The 16,872-nt window shown below is 37.0% G+C and overlaps 1 protein-coding gene across 2 annotated transcripts; it reads right to left on the bottom strand.

Annotated features, from left to right (window-relative positions):
• Positions 1-860: 860 nt before the first annotated feature.
• LOC110447919 (GRIP and coiled-coil domain-containing protein 1-like) lies at positions 861-16,775 on the bottom strand. 2 transcript variants are annotated; one of them, XM_021493907.1, is made up of 10 exons: positions 16,652-16,775; positions 15,747-15,848; positions 14,001-14,194; positions 13,317-13,451; positions 12,964-13,053; positions 12,615-12,743; positions 11,960-12,154; positions 10,897-11,284; positions 10,221-10,345; positions 861-8,667 (listed from the first exon to the last, which is right to left on the bottom strand). In XM_021493907.1, exons 2-10 carry the CDS (start codon positions 15,835-15,837, stop codon positions 7,855-7,857), a joined length of 2,160 nt encoding a protein of 719 aa, XP_021349582.1. In that variant the 5' UTR covers positions 15,838-15,848; positions 16,652-16,775; the 3' UTR covers positions 861-7,854. The 2 variants fall into 2 exon arrangements, with proteins under 2 accessions (XP_021349582.1, XP_021349583.1); XM_021493908.1 differs by lacking the exon at positions 16,652-16,775 and adding an exon at positions 16,423-16,492.
• Between the last annotated feature and the right edge of the window lie 97 nt (positions 16,776-16,872).

Here is a 16,872-nt window from a genome sequence, read left to right on the forward strand (position 1 = left end):
AAACTTCAACACATATTTAGATTTATACATTGACGAGTTTATTTTTATTGAAGACTGAAGCTAAAACGATAGTAATTCATTTGGAATAAATTTCACTGACTGTGTAAATACATAATGATACTCTTCTCCGATATCATAGCATATCATATACAACCAACATAAAGGTTCTATTCTCGGGATATTTGCTCATCAGCCAGTCTATATTGGGAATTTACATGTTGACGTCTCGTCTCCAAATGACCCCCGCTGTTGCGAGGACGTTAAACCCCACTAACAAACACGTCTGGAGTTTACACATATGTCCCCATTACAATAATGGCTAAATAATTACCGAAGATTCTTAGACCCCTCATTGTTTTAAGAACAATTAATATATAAATGTTTGACACAATTATATACCAACTAAAACGGTACTCGTTGATTGTTCCATCACACCCTCACGACTTATTGTTTTCTAGACTTGGGCGGAACGTTATACATGTCATCTGCCTTATAACAATTAATAAAGATTCTCTAACTAAATTCATAATTCTACGATAGGAATACCCCTACCGTAACCACATTTTCCAAAAAAGACTGATGCCTGTCGTCAATTCATGATCGAACCAGTTTTACGTCATTGAATACTGCGATACCGTTTTTTTCGCACAAAGAATGTGACATATATTTATCCAAGGGTTACGCTAACTAAAGCTCTTTGCACCCCTGGAATATATCATAGCAACATCGAAGGCTCAGTGTGTAGCATAGTGTTGATGAGACTAGAAGACTAGTTCGATCCTTTGATGAACATCAAAAGAATCTCGCGGTCGCGTAACGGTAAAATTGACTTACTTTGAAGTCGGGTGTTGCCCCTTTGTAATCTTCAAAGGACAGATATCAGCCTAGCGCCTGGGTATCGAGGATGGGTCCTTTGTATTATGTATCATACTGCGTATATATACGAACTGTAGGGTTTGAGATATGTGCCACGCCCCTGTGATTACTGGTGTTGACGTAAAGTGAATGGATAGGGCACTCTATCACCAAGCCGACCGGGGCTGGATTCCCCGTGAAAAGGTATGGGTCACCTGCTCGACCTTGTGTGTTTTCTCCGGGTACTCCGGTTCCTCCCACATCATGACACTTTACTTCTGCATATACATCACCTACTTTGTTACCATCCAACCGGTTTTATTTCGTTTAAAACTTTAAACAAACAAAACCTCAACACACACAACGCGCCACCTTACAAATAACTATAGGTCATGGAGAATTCATCACTGGTCCTCAATACTTTTAAAACAAAATACTCTTCAGACAGTCCATGTTACGTTAATGATATTGGTTAAATTGACATTAACATCGTATTGATATTGAAGGGAAAAAATCAATTATAAACTCTGCCATTTTTATAATCAATGTTTCAAATAATCTTCGAATGTTTTGAGAACAAACAGCAGCCATGATACAGTAGCCGTTGGAGACGACGATGTAAATATTGACAGTGATACGGTACATCAGATAGATTGTGGTACATGACATCCATTATATTACAGAACACACGTGTCTACCACTCCAATCTCCATTCCGTCTCCCGAGAGAGACGGCTGTTCCATCATGATAATGATAAGTGACCAGACGACGCTCTGATAACAACATCGTGAGGGGGGTAAAAGGTCACGGCTGTACGTTTGGGATTTCATCATATTTACAGATAATTATTGTTCAAATGTAATGCTAGTTTATCTGGTCCAAATTTATATTATCGGAAACAACTAGATACTGTAAAATCAATCTTCGCCAGTGTTCATATATATACATGATTCTGCTTTCAAGCTACACATTCATTAAAGTTTAAAAAAAACAAGACATTGAGCCGGGATGGCCATTTTCACGAAGTTTGATTAACATATATATATTCTGGAGCTGGATTCGTTTAAAATATTCCTGCTCCTTTGCTGCCACATTTTTCAGTTTAACAGCAATGTATACCATTCACTCATGGACGCTACACACCTACCAGTGAGGTTTAAATCTAGTCACCCATTCTTACGGAGTAGTATTTGAAATTATCTCCATGGAGCCGTGCTCTGCTACCCAAGAGGGTTACAACCTTTGTTATACAACAATCTGCTGGCCAATGAATATTCCGTGTAAACAGGCAGTCTTCTTTTTGATGTTTAACTGTACAAGACCCAACCCCTCTGTCCCCAAAGGAACCACGCTCTTCGTTACGAGAACATTGATTAATGAATACTCCAAGTCAATTTTTATTCATGTCCCTTTATTCACACCCAAGGAGTAGTATTCTAAAGACTTTTCACATAGTTAGACCCACCACTCATTCCCCAGACAAATGGTCCACAAGTATACCTATGGAGCATGCCTAAGGTATCCTCAAGCACCGGAATATCGTTGGAGCAACCTGCCCAGGACGGCAACTGCAGCAAGGATTGTGGGCAACACATTTCTAGAGGTTTGAGAACAAGCGACGAGGAGAAAAGACCAATGGTATAATATACGGGGAAATCAGCAGAGAGGACGGGGCCATGAGAGGAAGGGAATCGAAACGGGCTACAAGGGCGTGGACAAAATGGAAGCTGCCGGAGCGGAAACGCAAATGGACAGACCTGCGGCGATATATGACCCATTTCCTGTTGCCGTCGGTATAAGGACTAGTTATGGAGCCCAAGCGCCAGCTTTGCCAAGAACCCACTTTGATGTCCTGAATATTAAAATCACAAAACTAAGTCTGGGGTAGAGAATTCAGGGTTTTGCAGGGGAGCTTCACTTTACCATAATGGTGAAATGAAAGTTTTTAGCATTTTTTTTGTATAAACAGTTAACTCTCTCCATAGTACCACTTAAACAGATTTGGTTTAAAAAAGTGAAATAGAAATAATAGTGCTAAAACCCTTCATTTCACCATCATGGTTAAGTGAAACCCCCTGCCCCACCCTGAATTTCTCTACCCCAACCTTAATTTTTGTGATTTTCATATACGGAACATCAAACTGATGTAAACTAAAAGAAAAGAAATAATGAAAAAAAATGGTCATAAAAGAATTGATGGTATCCTTTATTTCACCATGAGGCAGTTCATATACCCATAATGGTGAAATGAACCGTTTCATTTCACCATGGCCTTCATATTACCATACCCACACTGGTTATAATGAAAAAAGAAGACATTTTTAAAGTTATATAGATAATAATTTATTACCAGACATATATATATATACAAAAGTAATCTCATGGTGCTCAGTACCCATGTGGTACTATGGAGAGAGTTAACTGTTTATACATAATCATCTAGAGAGTTCCTCCAGATGGAGTTTGACACTACAATCACATTGTTATGTTCCATGAGTTTTTTGATAAATACGAGACTTTAAATATAAGAATTTTATCACAACCTCGTAGGAGTCGGGTCCTTGTGGCTAACCACAATCTCGTAGAAGTCGGGTCCCTGTGGTTTACCACAATCTCGTAGGAGTCGGGTCCTTGTGGCTAACCACAATCTCGTAGGAGTGGGGTCCCTGTGGCTAACCACAATCTCGTAGGAGTCGGGTCCCTGTGGCTAACCACAACCTCGTAGGAGGCGGGTCCTTGTGGCTAACCACAATCTCGTAGGAATCGGGTCCCTGTGGCTAACCACAACCTCGTATGAGTGGGGTCCCTGTGGCTAACCACCATCTCGTCGGAGTCGGGTCCCTGTGGCTAACCACATCCTCGTAGGAGTCGGGTCCTTGTGGTTTACCACAACCTCGTAGGAGTCAAGTCCCTGTGGTAAGCACCCTGTTGAGAACATCAATAAAGCACATCTGTGGAAGAGGTCTGATCAATTCTACAAAGTCACTAAGGCAACTGTTACAATAACTCAGTACTTATCATTAGGAAACCAGTACTGCTGTCAAGGATACATAATTATATAGCTACCATGTTGCACGAACAAATTTTCTTTGTGATTATACACTGCTAACTCCATTGTTTACCAACCATTGAATGCCTCCCTGGTCTTTGCTCATGATTTTTTTATAATAAATATTTTGGTATACCAATATTTTATAGTGATTTGTTTCCAAATTTTGGTTTTAAATTTTAGTTGTTGGTTCTCATAACAACTTACTGGAATATCATGATTGTAAAATGTCACTTTTGCTTTAAGAATGTGAAATCATCTTGATGTATTCTTTTAACGTCAAACTTACCAGAATGTAAGGTGGAAGTGTAATGAGGGTAACGCAGTAAAGAAGATATCCAAAAGTCGATGAATGAATATTAGTAATTGATGTACACTAATGTAACAAAATCGAGGATTTTTAGCTTAAAGGCTAGCCTACCCAGCTGCACCAATTGGTATAAGCAGGCTGGGAAGTACTCCTATGATAAACCGGTGTCTTCTGAAGGGGGAGATAATGACTATCAGTCAATTTTAAAACAGAGACGTGATTACCCTGAGAATCTACCAGTGAGTCACTACAAGCTTGGAAGACCTTAACTACCACTAGTAAATAATCACAGTATGTCGGTCACACAAATGTTTGTAAGATATTAACAATGAACACTAAGGTTAAACCTGCATTTATATACAACCTTTGAGAAGTCGAAATAGCGGTCTCTTAATGCAGGTGGTCTCTTAAAAGTGGTTATTTTCACAATGAAATCCCAACAATTAGGAACATTAAAAGTGGTCTCTTAACACAGGTGGTCTCTAAATCGAGGTTGTCACATGAGTGGGTTGGACCGTATTTATTGTGACAGATTTATCAAACTTCAACTTGAACTCTTTTTACAGTAATCAAGTTAACTTATTGGGAGAACAACTTCATATAAGTGAATACATGAATTATCAAAAAGTTCAGCACAGCTCAATGTTTTCAGATCCCAATTTGCTTAGCAACAATTTACTGATGACATAATTTGAAAATTACTGAGATTCAAAATGTTCATTGCTTGAAACATGAAAAATAGTTCTTTATTTTTTTGCCTGTTCACCTTTTCTTGCTCCTCCATGAAAATTCAATAACTGCAGGCGTTTTTTTTTTAGAAAATAACAAAACACTTGGTCCATGTCATCAGGGTCAAAAAACATGCATCTACCATCATCAAAATGACTGAGATAAAATCTCAAAAATGTTATTCATTTGTGAAAAATTCAAACTATGAAAAAAAAAAAAAAATCTAATCTCTGTAGTTCTCTTTGAAATTGAAATGTACATAAAACAATTTCACCCGTGACAACAAATTTCGATCAAAACTGGATCTAATTAAAACATCACAACACGAAACTGCACCAAATAATAATCGGAGGTGTCTATTTCAGTTTTTAAACAAGTTAATTAAATTATCAATATTGAGATAAAACTGGAGACTATACACACAAAAATATGTGTCTCCATGTGACACTCAGTGTAAACATTTTGGCCTCTTTCATTGTGTTTTAGTTTTCATTCAACAATGTGATGTATAAGTCATTTTATTGTGAAGTATGCCTGTGTGTCTGTTAATAGCATGAATCGGAGGTGCTGCAGTAGAAATAACACATTAATAATGTCTTAATTAAAATGCTAGATTTAATTGGACTCTGGAGGGATCAGTGTTGGCTAGACTTGGTGCTAGCTCGGTAAGCCCTGCTTCCCTGGTCCCTCCTATCCTCTCCAAATCAAGCTTGTATTCTAAGGCAGTGATTATGTATTGCACTACTTTTCATGATTTAATATTCAGTGGAGAAGATAAATAAATTTCACCAATGTTTGGAATTTCATTTGTGAGAAAAAGGTTCATTCCATGTTCGAAATAGCAAAAATCTCAAAGGTGTGATGTTATAAATGATCACTTTGGGCTTTAACTCCAAAGAGTTTGCTAATAATTCTAATTTTCATCAATTTTTGACATTTTTACATAAACCCAGTTTTCAATGGTAACCTACAACAATTACATAGCAATGGAACATTCATCAACTTGTCTTATAACCTGATCAAACAAACTGAAATAACTCAACAACAATTACTTCCATGATCTCAAATACTTAGACATAGGCACATTAACCCTTTCACCCCTATGAAACTTTAGTAGACTCTACCATTCATTGATATGGATGAGTCCATTATGGTCTACAGTGGTGAAAGGGTTAAATGATTTGAGTAGGTTACGTCATGCTTGACTATGGAACCTCAACTGGAGACAATCTTAACCATTCCATACCTGTCAGAAGGTAATATTTGGAAATTGACTCTGTTAAACAAAATTACAAAATTCTTTCTTAATAATACCGAATCAAATATAATTTTGCAACCTCAAAAAAGTGTACATGAAAGTCCCAATAAAAAACATCAGACAAACTTTGGTTGCATTTGTGTACCCCGGTTGAAACAGTTCAGATCGATGGCACAGAAATATTCCAAGAGAAATGAAAGCACTTGGACCGAGCTATTGACAGATCTAAAAAAAATGTACAGTTTCGGTGAATAAATAACAATATATATCAAGAATAATATGTCCTTCTTTCACTCGTCCACAAAAATATATAATGTATCTTAAAATCTACATGTGGCTTGACCTTGTTTAATAAAGAAATCATGCAAACGAGCCCTAGTCATCATTTTAGTTTCGGTCTGGCACGTCTCAATCTACACGTGCTTAATATTCCTGAGGTCAGTCTCGCTTCAGATTGGTGCCTATCGTTTTCTTTCAAACGGTTGAACCGGATACGGGAAAAGGGGCTTTTATCTAACGACTAAAGAATAAGCTTCAGTAGGTATCACAGGTAATTATGGACCTAACAGATTTTTTTTTATTTGAGCTGTTGCTAAAATACTTATACCCTCCCCAGTTATAAGCATCGGAAATATAACTATCATTTTCACAAATAATCAAACACAGTTCAAACTGTACAATATTACATGGCCGTCTGAAACAAGAATTGTAAGAACTAACACTCTGACCTCCTAAAGTCTAGCTTCTGGTAGTAATTAACAAAATTTCATTCATAACAAAAATGAAAATGTAAAGCTAACAACTACCTTACCAATTGGTAAAAGGTACAAAGTTTCATTGAAATTTATACAATTCTTTAGGATAAGTAGTCTTGACAATCTTGCATCAGCAGACAGACTGATAGGCACCTTAATTCCAGTAAACTATCTAAGTTCAATGTGCGGGGTATAATTAAGTAGTTGACACAGTGCCTTTAAGTTGTTTTATTTCAGTTAAAACAAAATTACACTAAATCAAGTTATCAATACACTAAAATATTTTTTATGAACATTTTCAAAAAAAAATGTTTCCCTCAGCGTACTGCCTGGAAAGCATTAATATCTTGTTAACCTACTACAATAACTGAAGTTAATTAGGTAACCAACCCAATTTTCTTATCTAAATGTACCTTATTATTTTTTCTATTGTCAGTTCTAGTAATACTGGCATAATCTACATTTTGTGTTTTTAAATGTACACCAACATTCTAAATATTTATTACATGAAATTAAATGCACATATACCGTACCATGAAAAGGACTTTTTTTTATCTCAAGATTTAAAATAAAGATCACCTTACCCAAAAAGCCAATTTCACCAACATCTGTCTGGAGATGAAAAAAACAACAATTTATGAACTTACTCTTTAAAGACCCCATTACGTGTCTGTTACAGACATAGACTGAACCTCAGCCTAATCTTTCAGCAAAGACATGTTAAGTACCCATTCAAATTCATGTCAATGCTATACAAATCAGTTAATTTGGCCTGGTTTGAATAAAAAATATTTTTGACATCTTTCAAAAAGAACAATAACCCTTAAAATTGTTCACAACCCCCCCCCCCCCCCCCCCCCCTCCAAATTTCTTAATAAAATGGAGTGGTTTCCCTTTGCTAGTGTTTCCACCATCCTTTGAATTGTGTGTGAACAACAGCCTTCTCTTGTGGACTAAACTGTAAAATTGTCGTGATGGCATTCATCATCTGTTGTTTAGCTTGTGGATCTACACTTATGAGAAACTTGTAGGTGACATTCTTAAGATATTCCAAGTTTGCTCCTTCTCTTATTTTGTCTCGTTCACTTTTTCTAACAGACTCCTTCATATTGTCGATTGTATCTGATAACGACTCTGCTTGTGTACTAGCAGAAATCTGTAGATCTCTAAGTGCCAGTTCAATTTCATGTTTCTGTTTCCGTAAAGAATTTATCTCGACATCCTTTCGTGCTTGCTCTTGACTGAAATAGATAAGATTCGCGTCACCATGACCTAGATTCAGCAGCCGCGACACAGCACGCTCCTCTTCTGACTTTGACTGAAGCACGTCCATAGGTAACTCTGCAGACGCACCGGAATCTGGTGGATTCCTCAACTGACTATAATAGGTTCCTTCAATCCTATGCACATTACCTGCCTTCAATTGCCCAATTTCCCGATCTTTTTCTGCCAGCAATGACACAGTTCTTTCCCTTTGTTTTCTCAACTCTATGTCCATTTCACCTATGCGCTGTTTATATTCTGCCGCCAGCGTAGCCGCGTCCTGTTTGTGTTTTTCCTGCAGCGACACGACTGTTTTTTGCATGCTGCCCGTTCTGTGTTTTGACATTTCCATATCCTCGTCCATTTGTAAATGAAGAGTTTTTAATTTGTCCTTCAAGTCTTTGATCTGTGACTTCAACAAGTCAACCTCTTTGGTGTTTCCAACATCCTAAAATGACAATGGCGACAGATTGGTGTGATAACCATGATGAGAAATTTCTTCAGAGACAATATCTAACATACAGTATTAATCTTATTTCAGATTCCGACGTATTGAACTTGAGATGGATCTGGTAAGAAAACACACCATGCAGTGTCTTTGATAACGCGGCTATGCCACACATCATGCTTAGCACAACTTGAGTGAGCAGACAGGTCTACATTCACACAATTAACCAGTGATGTATGTGATGTCAGAACAAGAAATGTGTGTGATGCTATAAAATGTAAATACATGTTCTAACTATTGCAAGAGATTCATTTTTTGCATGAATTCCAGAGGAAACTCATTTACGCATATACTGTAATTCACTTAGGAAAACATAATTTATAGTTAATAAGTACTAAAGCAATATTGAAACATTGTCTTCTGAATCTAAAACTTCACTTAGTGTAAAAAACAATAAACCTTAATTTTTTATCATGCAATTATTGAATTTTGGAGCTCTAACAGCACCTGTATTGAAAACTATCTTTAACTTTAACTTTGTGAATGAACACTACATGTACAGGCATAGTCCATGACAATACATGGTGATACGCAGTATTTTCATACTTGTAGTTGGTCTTAAATTCCTGTAAAACTTAACACATGATTTCCCCCAGGTTAATGCTCAAATTACTTATTACATTGTACTTCCAAAACTTTAAACCAAACGAAAAAATGCACCCCCCCCCCCAAATAAAACTTTGAACTTTTTCAGGTGAATATAAAAGTAATGGAACCCTGTTTTCTGGCCTGATAATTGGTTATTTATGAGTATGTAGCAAGATTCACAAGAATATGATAAATATCTTGACCCAGAATGACCAATAAGTTACCAAATATTCTGTCCAATTTTCAAGACAACCATAAGCAGAGCACCCAAAATAGAGTCTGAAGGCTGATCATGACCCCAAGGCCCCAACCTTGGCAGCCTTCCAACGTATACGTGTCTGGGAATTCAATGTTTTGCACGAGTTAAAAAATATATAGTCCAGTATAACACACAAGAAGGAAAGCAGTATCAAGCTTTGTCCAGAATATTAGACAACAGAGAAGGGAGTACCCAAAACCTTGTCAGTATACTAGACAACAGGGAAGGGAGTACCCAAAACCTTGTCCTGTATACTAGACAACAGGGAAGGGAGTACCCAAAACCTTGTCAGTATACTAGACAACAGAGAAGGGAGAACCCAAAACCTTGTCAGTATACTAGACAACAGAGAAGGGAGTACCCAAACCCTTGTCAGTTTACTAGACAACAGGGAAGGGAGTACCCAAAACCTTATCAGTATACTAGACAACAGAGAAGGGAGTACCCAAAACCTTGTAAGTATACTAGACAACAGAGAAGGGAGTACCCAAAACCTTGTCAGTATACTAGACAACAGGAAAGGGAGTACCCAAAACCTTGTCAGTATACTAGACAACATTATCCAAGAGTTCATACATTAGCAAGTAATTATATATATATATAACCAAAGATAGGGCAGCAGGACCAGTAGTTTTGGTCTACATACCTTTGTACTTTTGTTTTTGAGAACTGACTGAGCCCGTAGTTTGTAGCGCTCAAACTCTTCCTTGACTTTCTCCAGCTCCTCCTTGTATTTGTTAGACTCCAAAGACGTGTCGTCTTGTAGCAGATCTGTCAACAAAAACCTTGTCAGTACTCTTGGTTATACAACTGAAACGTGTTGAACAATGCTTCACAAAATAATATTCAAGCTACAAATTTAATTAGGTCATAAAAAAATAACATTTAGCGATTTCACTGAAATGGGTGACTCCCCCTTTGGTTTCCCTTAACTTTGTTTATATGGGTATAATGATAAAGATGTGTTGACAGTACTATTATTAAAGTTATATTTGTTGCAAAGAAAATATTTTATCAGTTTTACTGTTCAGGTTCTTCAAATCTATTTACAATAAATTTTATTATAAAATTATACAAGCCATAGATTGTGATATTTAGTTTTTTGTATCTTGAACAAAATCTTGTTTCCTTTAGATGACATCACACACAGAAAAACCTACAAAACATAGTTATGTTGCAGCTTTACTCAAACACCAGCTTAGTAAAACACACTTTTTCCTACCATCAATATCAATAGGAATAGCTGCCTTCTGATTGGCCAGTTTCACCTACCATCAATATCAACAGGATTAGCTGCCTTCTGATTGGCCAGTTTTACCTACCATCAATATCAACAGGATTAGCTGCCTTCTGATTGGCCAATTTCAGTAACCCTTTCAAAGTCACCAATTTATCTGCCAACACATGAGGATCTTGGTTAGCGGGGTCCTGGTCTTCATCGCCTAGTTCGGCCTTCCCTGGGGAGTGTGCTGCCCTGGCTAGAACCGTGTTCTCCATGTCTAGCTGTATCAGTCTGTCCTTCAGTTTCTGTGTCGTCTGCTGATCCTGGAATCGAAGGCGCTCATAGTCACCGACAACTTCGGAAAGTTCTGAGATCTTTGCCTCCAGTGTGGACACTCTCTTCTCACTTTGCTCTGATAGTTGTTTGAGCTTATTCTCCGCCTCCAAAACTCTGTGTTGTTCTTGTTGTACCTGTACTCTATACTGGGCCTATTAATTTAAAAACATATATATATATATATAGCGGACGATCTGAAAAATTTGTTTTTATTCTATATTTTCCTTCGCAAGGACTTATTTATTTATTATCTACTATATATATATGTATAAATAAAGCAAAACCTGAAGACTAGTTTAATCGGCTAGCGCTTTCGCCCATCTTGGGGCTCTTTCTTTGAAGAGCCCCAAGATGGGCGAAAGCGCTAGCCGATTATACTAGTCTCCATGTTTTGCTTTATTTATATTTTTACCGTCACATGGACATTTAAAACTATTTATCGCTATATATATCTACATATATCATAGCTGCAGTTCTAGCTTAACGATAGTCAATTTCTTCACATGTCAAGTTCGTTTGAAATTCAGAGTCAATTTATTAACATTTCTCAGGAGTGTTTCTCAAAGGACAATATTTTTCTGGGCAAGATTAACAAAAAATATTTTCAACATCTTAATTTTATTTGAAGACAAACATTTGTATATAGCTGCTATCAATATTAAATAACTCTGAGATTGTATGGTCAGACTCTCTACTAATGAGCTACAGCTTTGAGTTGGAACTGTATCAACAGTTGTTAATGACCACCGATTTTGCCATTTGCGGCATACTTTTATTCTAAAGTCCAGAATGGCCATGTCTATTTCATAAAGAACCATGACTCTGACCTTCAGCTCAGCAACTTCTGTCTGCAGATTGAGGACCAGGGGCGACGGTTCCTTGGCCTTGTCTTCCATAGCTTGGAGTTTGGAGCGCAGACTCTTGATTTCGCGAGTCATTTCCTGTGTCCTTGTCTCAAAGTGCTCAGACATATTGGGTAAGAGTTTCTCCTTCTCTCTCAGGGCAGCTGTTGTGTCCTCCAGCTGGTGAAACAAATTACAAACAGGTAAGAACACATCAAGTCATGACCAGGTACACATCAAATCATGAAACAGTGCACCTGAATCATGACTCAGTACACATAAAGTCATGACAAGGTACACATAAAGTCACAACTGGGCAAACACAACGTCATGACTACCAGGTAAGTACAGATCAAATCCTGGTTGATATCTTCTGTTTTTATCATGATTACAACGTATCCTTTCTGGTAATGTGATTTCACCATGTTTTTCATACAAAGGCATAGTTTCAAAGAATTGTTGTGATATGTATACAGAACCCCTTATCTATACACCTCACTTTGTAGACTTAACTGCAATTGCAATTTTTCTGGCAATAATACAGATTCATGTTAAATAAAAAGAACTTTGTACAGGTATAAAAAAATATATATTTAAAAGATTTCCTTCCTCGCTAAACTACCAAACTAATAGGTATTACCTGGTTTTCCAGCTGTTCTTTAGAGTTGCGTTCTTCGGCGAGCAGACGTTGAAGTTCTCTCAGCATTGAGGCATGGGCATTCTGCTCCTTCTCCCTCTCAGCCTGCTGAGATCGGATCCGGTTTTTCAACTATTAAGACAAAACATTGGTTTTTACACCCTGTGATTGAGAGTGGTGATTGTGGAACTGCCTTGTGTCCTGGGAGACCGATGGTGGGACATGGGAGAAGGAACAGTACAGGTTTATCACGTACAATGTATTTTACAAAAATTAAGTTAAACAGAAAACATACTGTAGACTTACACAACATGTAATTTATAATATTTTAGGCGATTCCTTTACGGCTCACCTCGTTTGATGTCTGTTCCAAGGTCTTCAGTTCAGCCTCATGTTTATTTTGTTGCTCCTCCAGTTTTTTTGACAACTCTTCATTCTCTTGCTGTAAAAAAAAACAGAACCCATTTCTTACTGATAACTTGGAAAACAGATTATTGCACACCATTTTGGTAAATTTGATGATTTAAAGGATCTTGAATTTGTTTTTAATCTATACATGGTTGAAACTACAATGTCATGTAATTCCAAATTTTTATATATGAGCTTGCCAAAAAGGCTTGTCAATGTAAAAACTTTATATTCTATATCTATATAAAATAGTTCTGTGTACTTAGAGAGGTTGGATTTACAAAGAGTAAAACTGACTATGAGGCGTTTCTTATCGCTGACGTAACTGGCCTCCAGCTTCGACTTCTCTTGTGTGAGGGTCAATAGGGAAGCAGTGAGGGTCTGGAGCTGGTCGTCTCTCTCCTCTGTATCCTCCGCATCTGCAGAATTAGTCTGAAATACAATAATAATTGTTTGAACAATATTTCTGCCATAACCTATACATATTTTACCACTCCCTGCCCAAGTAAATAACAGCAGTGCCAGTGATAGACATATCTGCTTTATACCACAAGTGGTTTAAAGGCTGGAAGCATTTATTTTTTATTTATGAGGATGTCGCGACACAGGCATAAGTAATATAAAGTTGCATCGGAAACTTGAATCATGTGTCCAATATCGCCTTCATTGTAATAATGTGAATTTATCCGGGTAGAGCTAGATGTGAATTTATCCGGGTAGAACTAGATTTGAACTTAAAATCATCAGGCAGACAGTTGAACAAAACAATTGTTTTCCCTGTACCATTCCAATAGGCCATTAATATTTTCTATAGTGAAAGCTAATGGGTTAGGTGAAATTGTAGGAGATGTTCTCTTCTTAAATTGCACGTGTCTTGTTGAGTTGCTTTATGACGATTGTTTTTTAAAATATTAACAGATTTCCACACGGCATATCCTATTATCAATGTATCAGAGGCAGAGTGTATTAGTATTAACTCACTTGCAATGGGTCATCAAACTGCCTCCCTTCTGTGTCGCTTTCTGCCGCTGAGGAATCCCCACCATCGTCAGTGGTTGGTGTTCGGCTTGGTTGCCTTGGCGACCTCTCCTCCTTACTAGACTTTGATAAGACCTTGACACTAGCATCTAAGGCCTCCTTCTCTTTGAGCAGACCTTTGTAAGCCTGGACCATATCTGAAACATTGACAATATCCAATATTCGTTAACACCATAGCATCATGCATGTGAACATTCAACCAGACATTCTTTCAAGATGACCGTTTGTTTCAAAATGTAGTGAGAACACCGAACATTAAGAGCTATTATAAGAAAAGTCACATATATTCGCCCTAAATCCTGTTTGCCCCTGCAGGTCGTTTCGCACTAAGATGTTACATATACACTCTAATAAAATTATTTTTATGGCGAAACGTTTTTTGTCTGGTTTAGTTCTGTATGGCCAATACAGTCTTATTTGAGTTTTTTTCTAGGTCTCCATTAGCCTTTTTTTTTTGTCATTAGACGCATTAGATTTGTACGTGGTTGACCAGACTGCACATATATACAATGTAGCTACACCTGCATGAAAGACTTCTGACATCTCAATTGTTCCTGAAACCACAGACTTAGATCCAATTCTGTGGTGAAACATGAAAATAGTGAGTTAACAGATATTCATTACTTAAAAATATTTTATTTAGAGCAAAAACGACCTGAGTTGCAAACAGGATTTTGGGTGAAACAACCCAGATCCGGTATATAAGTTCCAATATTATGTATAGATATTTAAGCGTAACATTTACTATACTATTATATCAAGCAAGATGACATAAAGCAGAATCCACTACATTACAAAACTTGAAATCATGCTGTATCATATATATGGTCTCCAGAGAGTAGTGTTGTTCTGATTAATCGATTTAGTCGACGTCTGGTTGTTTGTTTATGAAAATCGATTAATCAATCCTTGTTTTTAATGAACGATCATAGTTTGACTAATTTAAGTATTAACAAAAAATTAACTCGGATACTGTTATTACCGCCGACAGCGAGTTGTTCGTTCTTGGGCAAAACAACTTGACCGAATGTCTCGCATAACCACGACGCCCGTTTGGCTAGCCGGTCCACCCGACAACCAATCAGAACTTGCGTTTCAATAGAAATGCTGCATGGCTCAGTCAGTGCATGACAATATGGCAAACCAGGAAATTCCGTAGATTAAACTCTATGATTATCTGGGGGCTACTGATTTAAACGTTTGGAAGGTATTGTTTGTCCTTAGCTGGATATCAATAAAACGCTTTGTTGAAAGTGTGGGCTATCTTACAAATAAAATGCTAAGTTTGACGGGGTGTCATCAGGTGAATACCAATCCATAGCGGCATTTCTGAATACGAGATGCAGCTGTCACAGCCTAACTGACATTGCAAACATCATCAATTTCATTTCCAAATACATATTTTTCAATAATTATAAGGTTCTGTCAACAAACTTATTGTTTTTTGTATGAATGTTGTGTGTACATTAGCGAAATTCTCTAACGTCTGCGTTCCCCTGTTAACAAAATTGAAAGTAGATTTCAGAAAGCGAATATAACCTTAAATTACTGAATTTAAGTTCAATTTGATCGATCATTAGTCGATCAGCAGTCACTTGATTGAAAGTGATGATCGAGTATGAATTTATAAGTGATTCCCAACACTAGCAGAGAGTGAGATGTCAGTTATATATCAAATATGATCTTAACCTCTAAGTCTCTTTTCATATCGCTGTAGTTGTTCCTTTTGGCTTTCTATAGTTTTGGTTAAGTCCACTCTTGTCGCTCGCTCCATGGCCATGTCTGGATCAGCTGTAAAAGAAAAATATCCATTACAATATACATAGTATAAACAAATAGTTATACATGACTGGATAGTCTTGGTGTTGTAAACTTTCCTCTAACTCTATGCTAGGAAAGTCTGGCATTCCCTAGATTTATATTATGTTCTTTTTGTCCAAACTAAAATTCAAGGTATTGTCTCCCACTCATTCTTATAGTCAATTTTCCAAGCCTTTTGTCTTTGACAGTAGTCAATGCAACATAAAAGGGCCATAACTCTAAAAATAACACACAGATAATACTGGTTATCAAAGTTGTCTGGAGCTTTTACAGTTTGAAGTTACTGAAGATATTGAGTGGGCATTGCTGACCTAATTTATATAGGGCTATAATTATAACTCCAAAACATACACATTTGTAGCTGGAAAATGGTGGTTAATAAACTTGTCTGAGCTTTCACAGTGATTAACCTTTTTTTTTTTTGATTATAATATGTTAATAATAACTCAAAGATTGAGGTGACACTGGCACTGCATACCAAAATCCGAAGTAAACTATTATAACTTTTATCAAATTATGAAGAACAATGCAAAGATGTGACTACCTGTCTTTAAAATACTGCTGACATTCAGAGCAACGTAATCTTCCAGTACAAAATCACATATAAAGAAAAGGGTGTTTGTTTGTCCAGTTATGCCTAGGCCTAAATTAAAGCTGACTGAGCTCGTTGTCAAATGTGTCTTGACTTCTCGTGGAGATTACGACAATACTGCTTGCCTATTCCGTCTAAAACTAGCATTATTATTTTAACATTCATACAAGCAGGGGTTTACCTTTGACGAGACGTATATCAGAAAGCCATTTTCAGTATGTCACGGTTATGTTTACTGCCATTTGTCAGTTATATAAATGATCATCCGATCCGATCACCCGATCCGGTCCATCCCGGAAGTGCAAGCTGGCAACAGTAACAGACTCGATGTTAATATAATATTACCGTAAACAATATCTCTTTCCGATTTCAAAATAAAGAAATGCTTTTACGATAAACAAT

This window comes from Mizuhopecten yessoensis, unplaced genomic scaffold, assembly GCF_002113885.1.
Source record: "Mizuhopecten yessoensis strain PY_sf001 unplaced genomic scaffold, ASM211388v2 scaffold3667, whole genome shotgun sequence".
NCBI classification, from domain to species: Eukaryota; Metazoa; Mollusca; class Bivalvia; order Pectinida; family Pectinidae; genus Mizuhopecten; species Mizuhopecten yessoensis.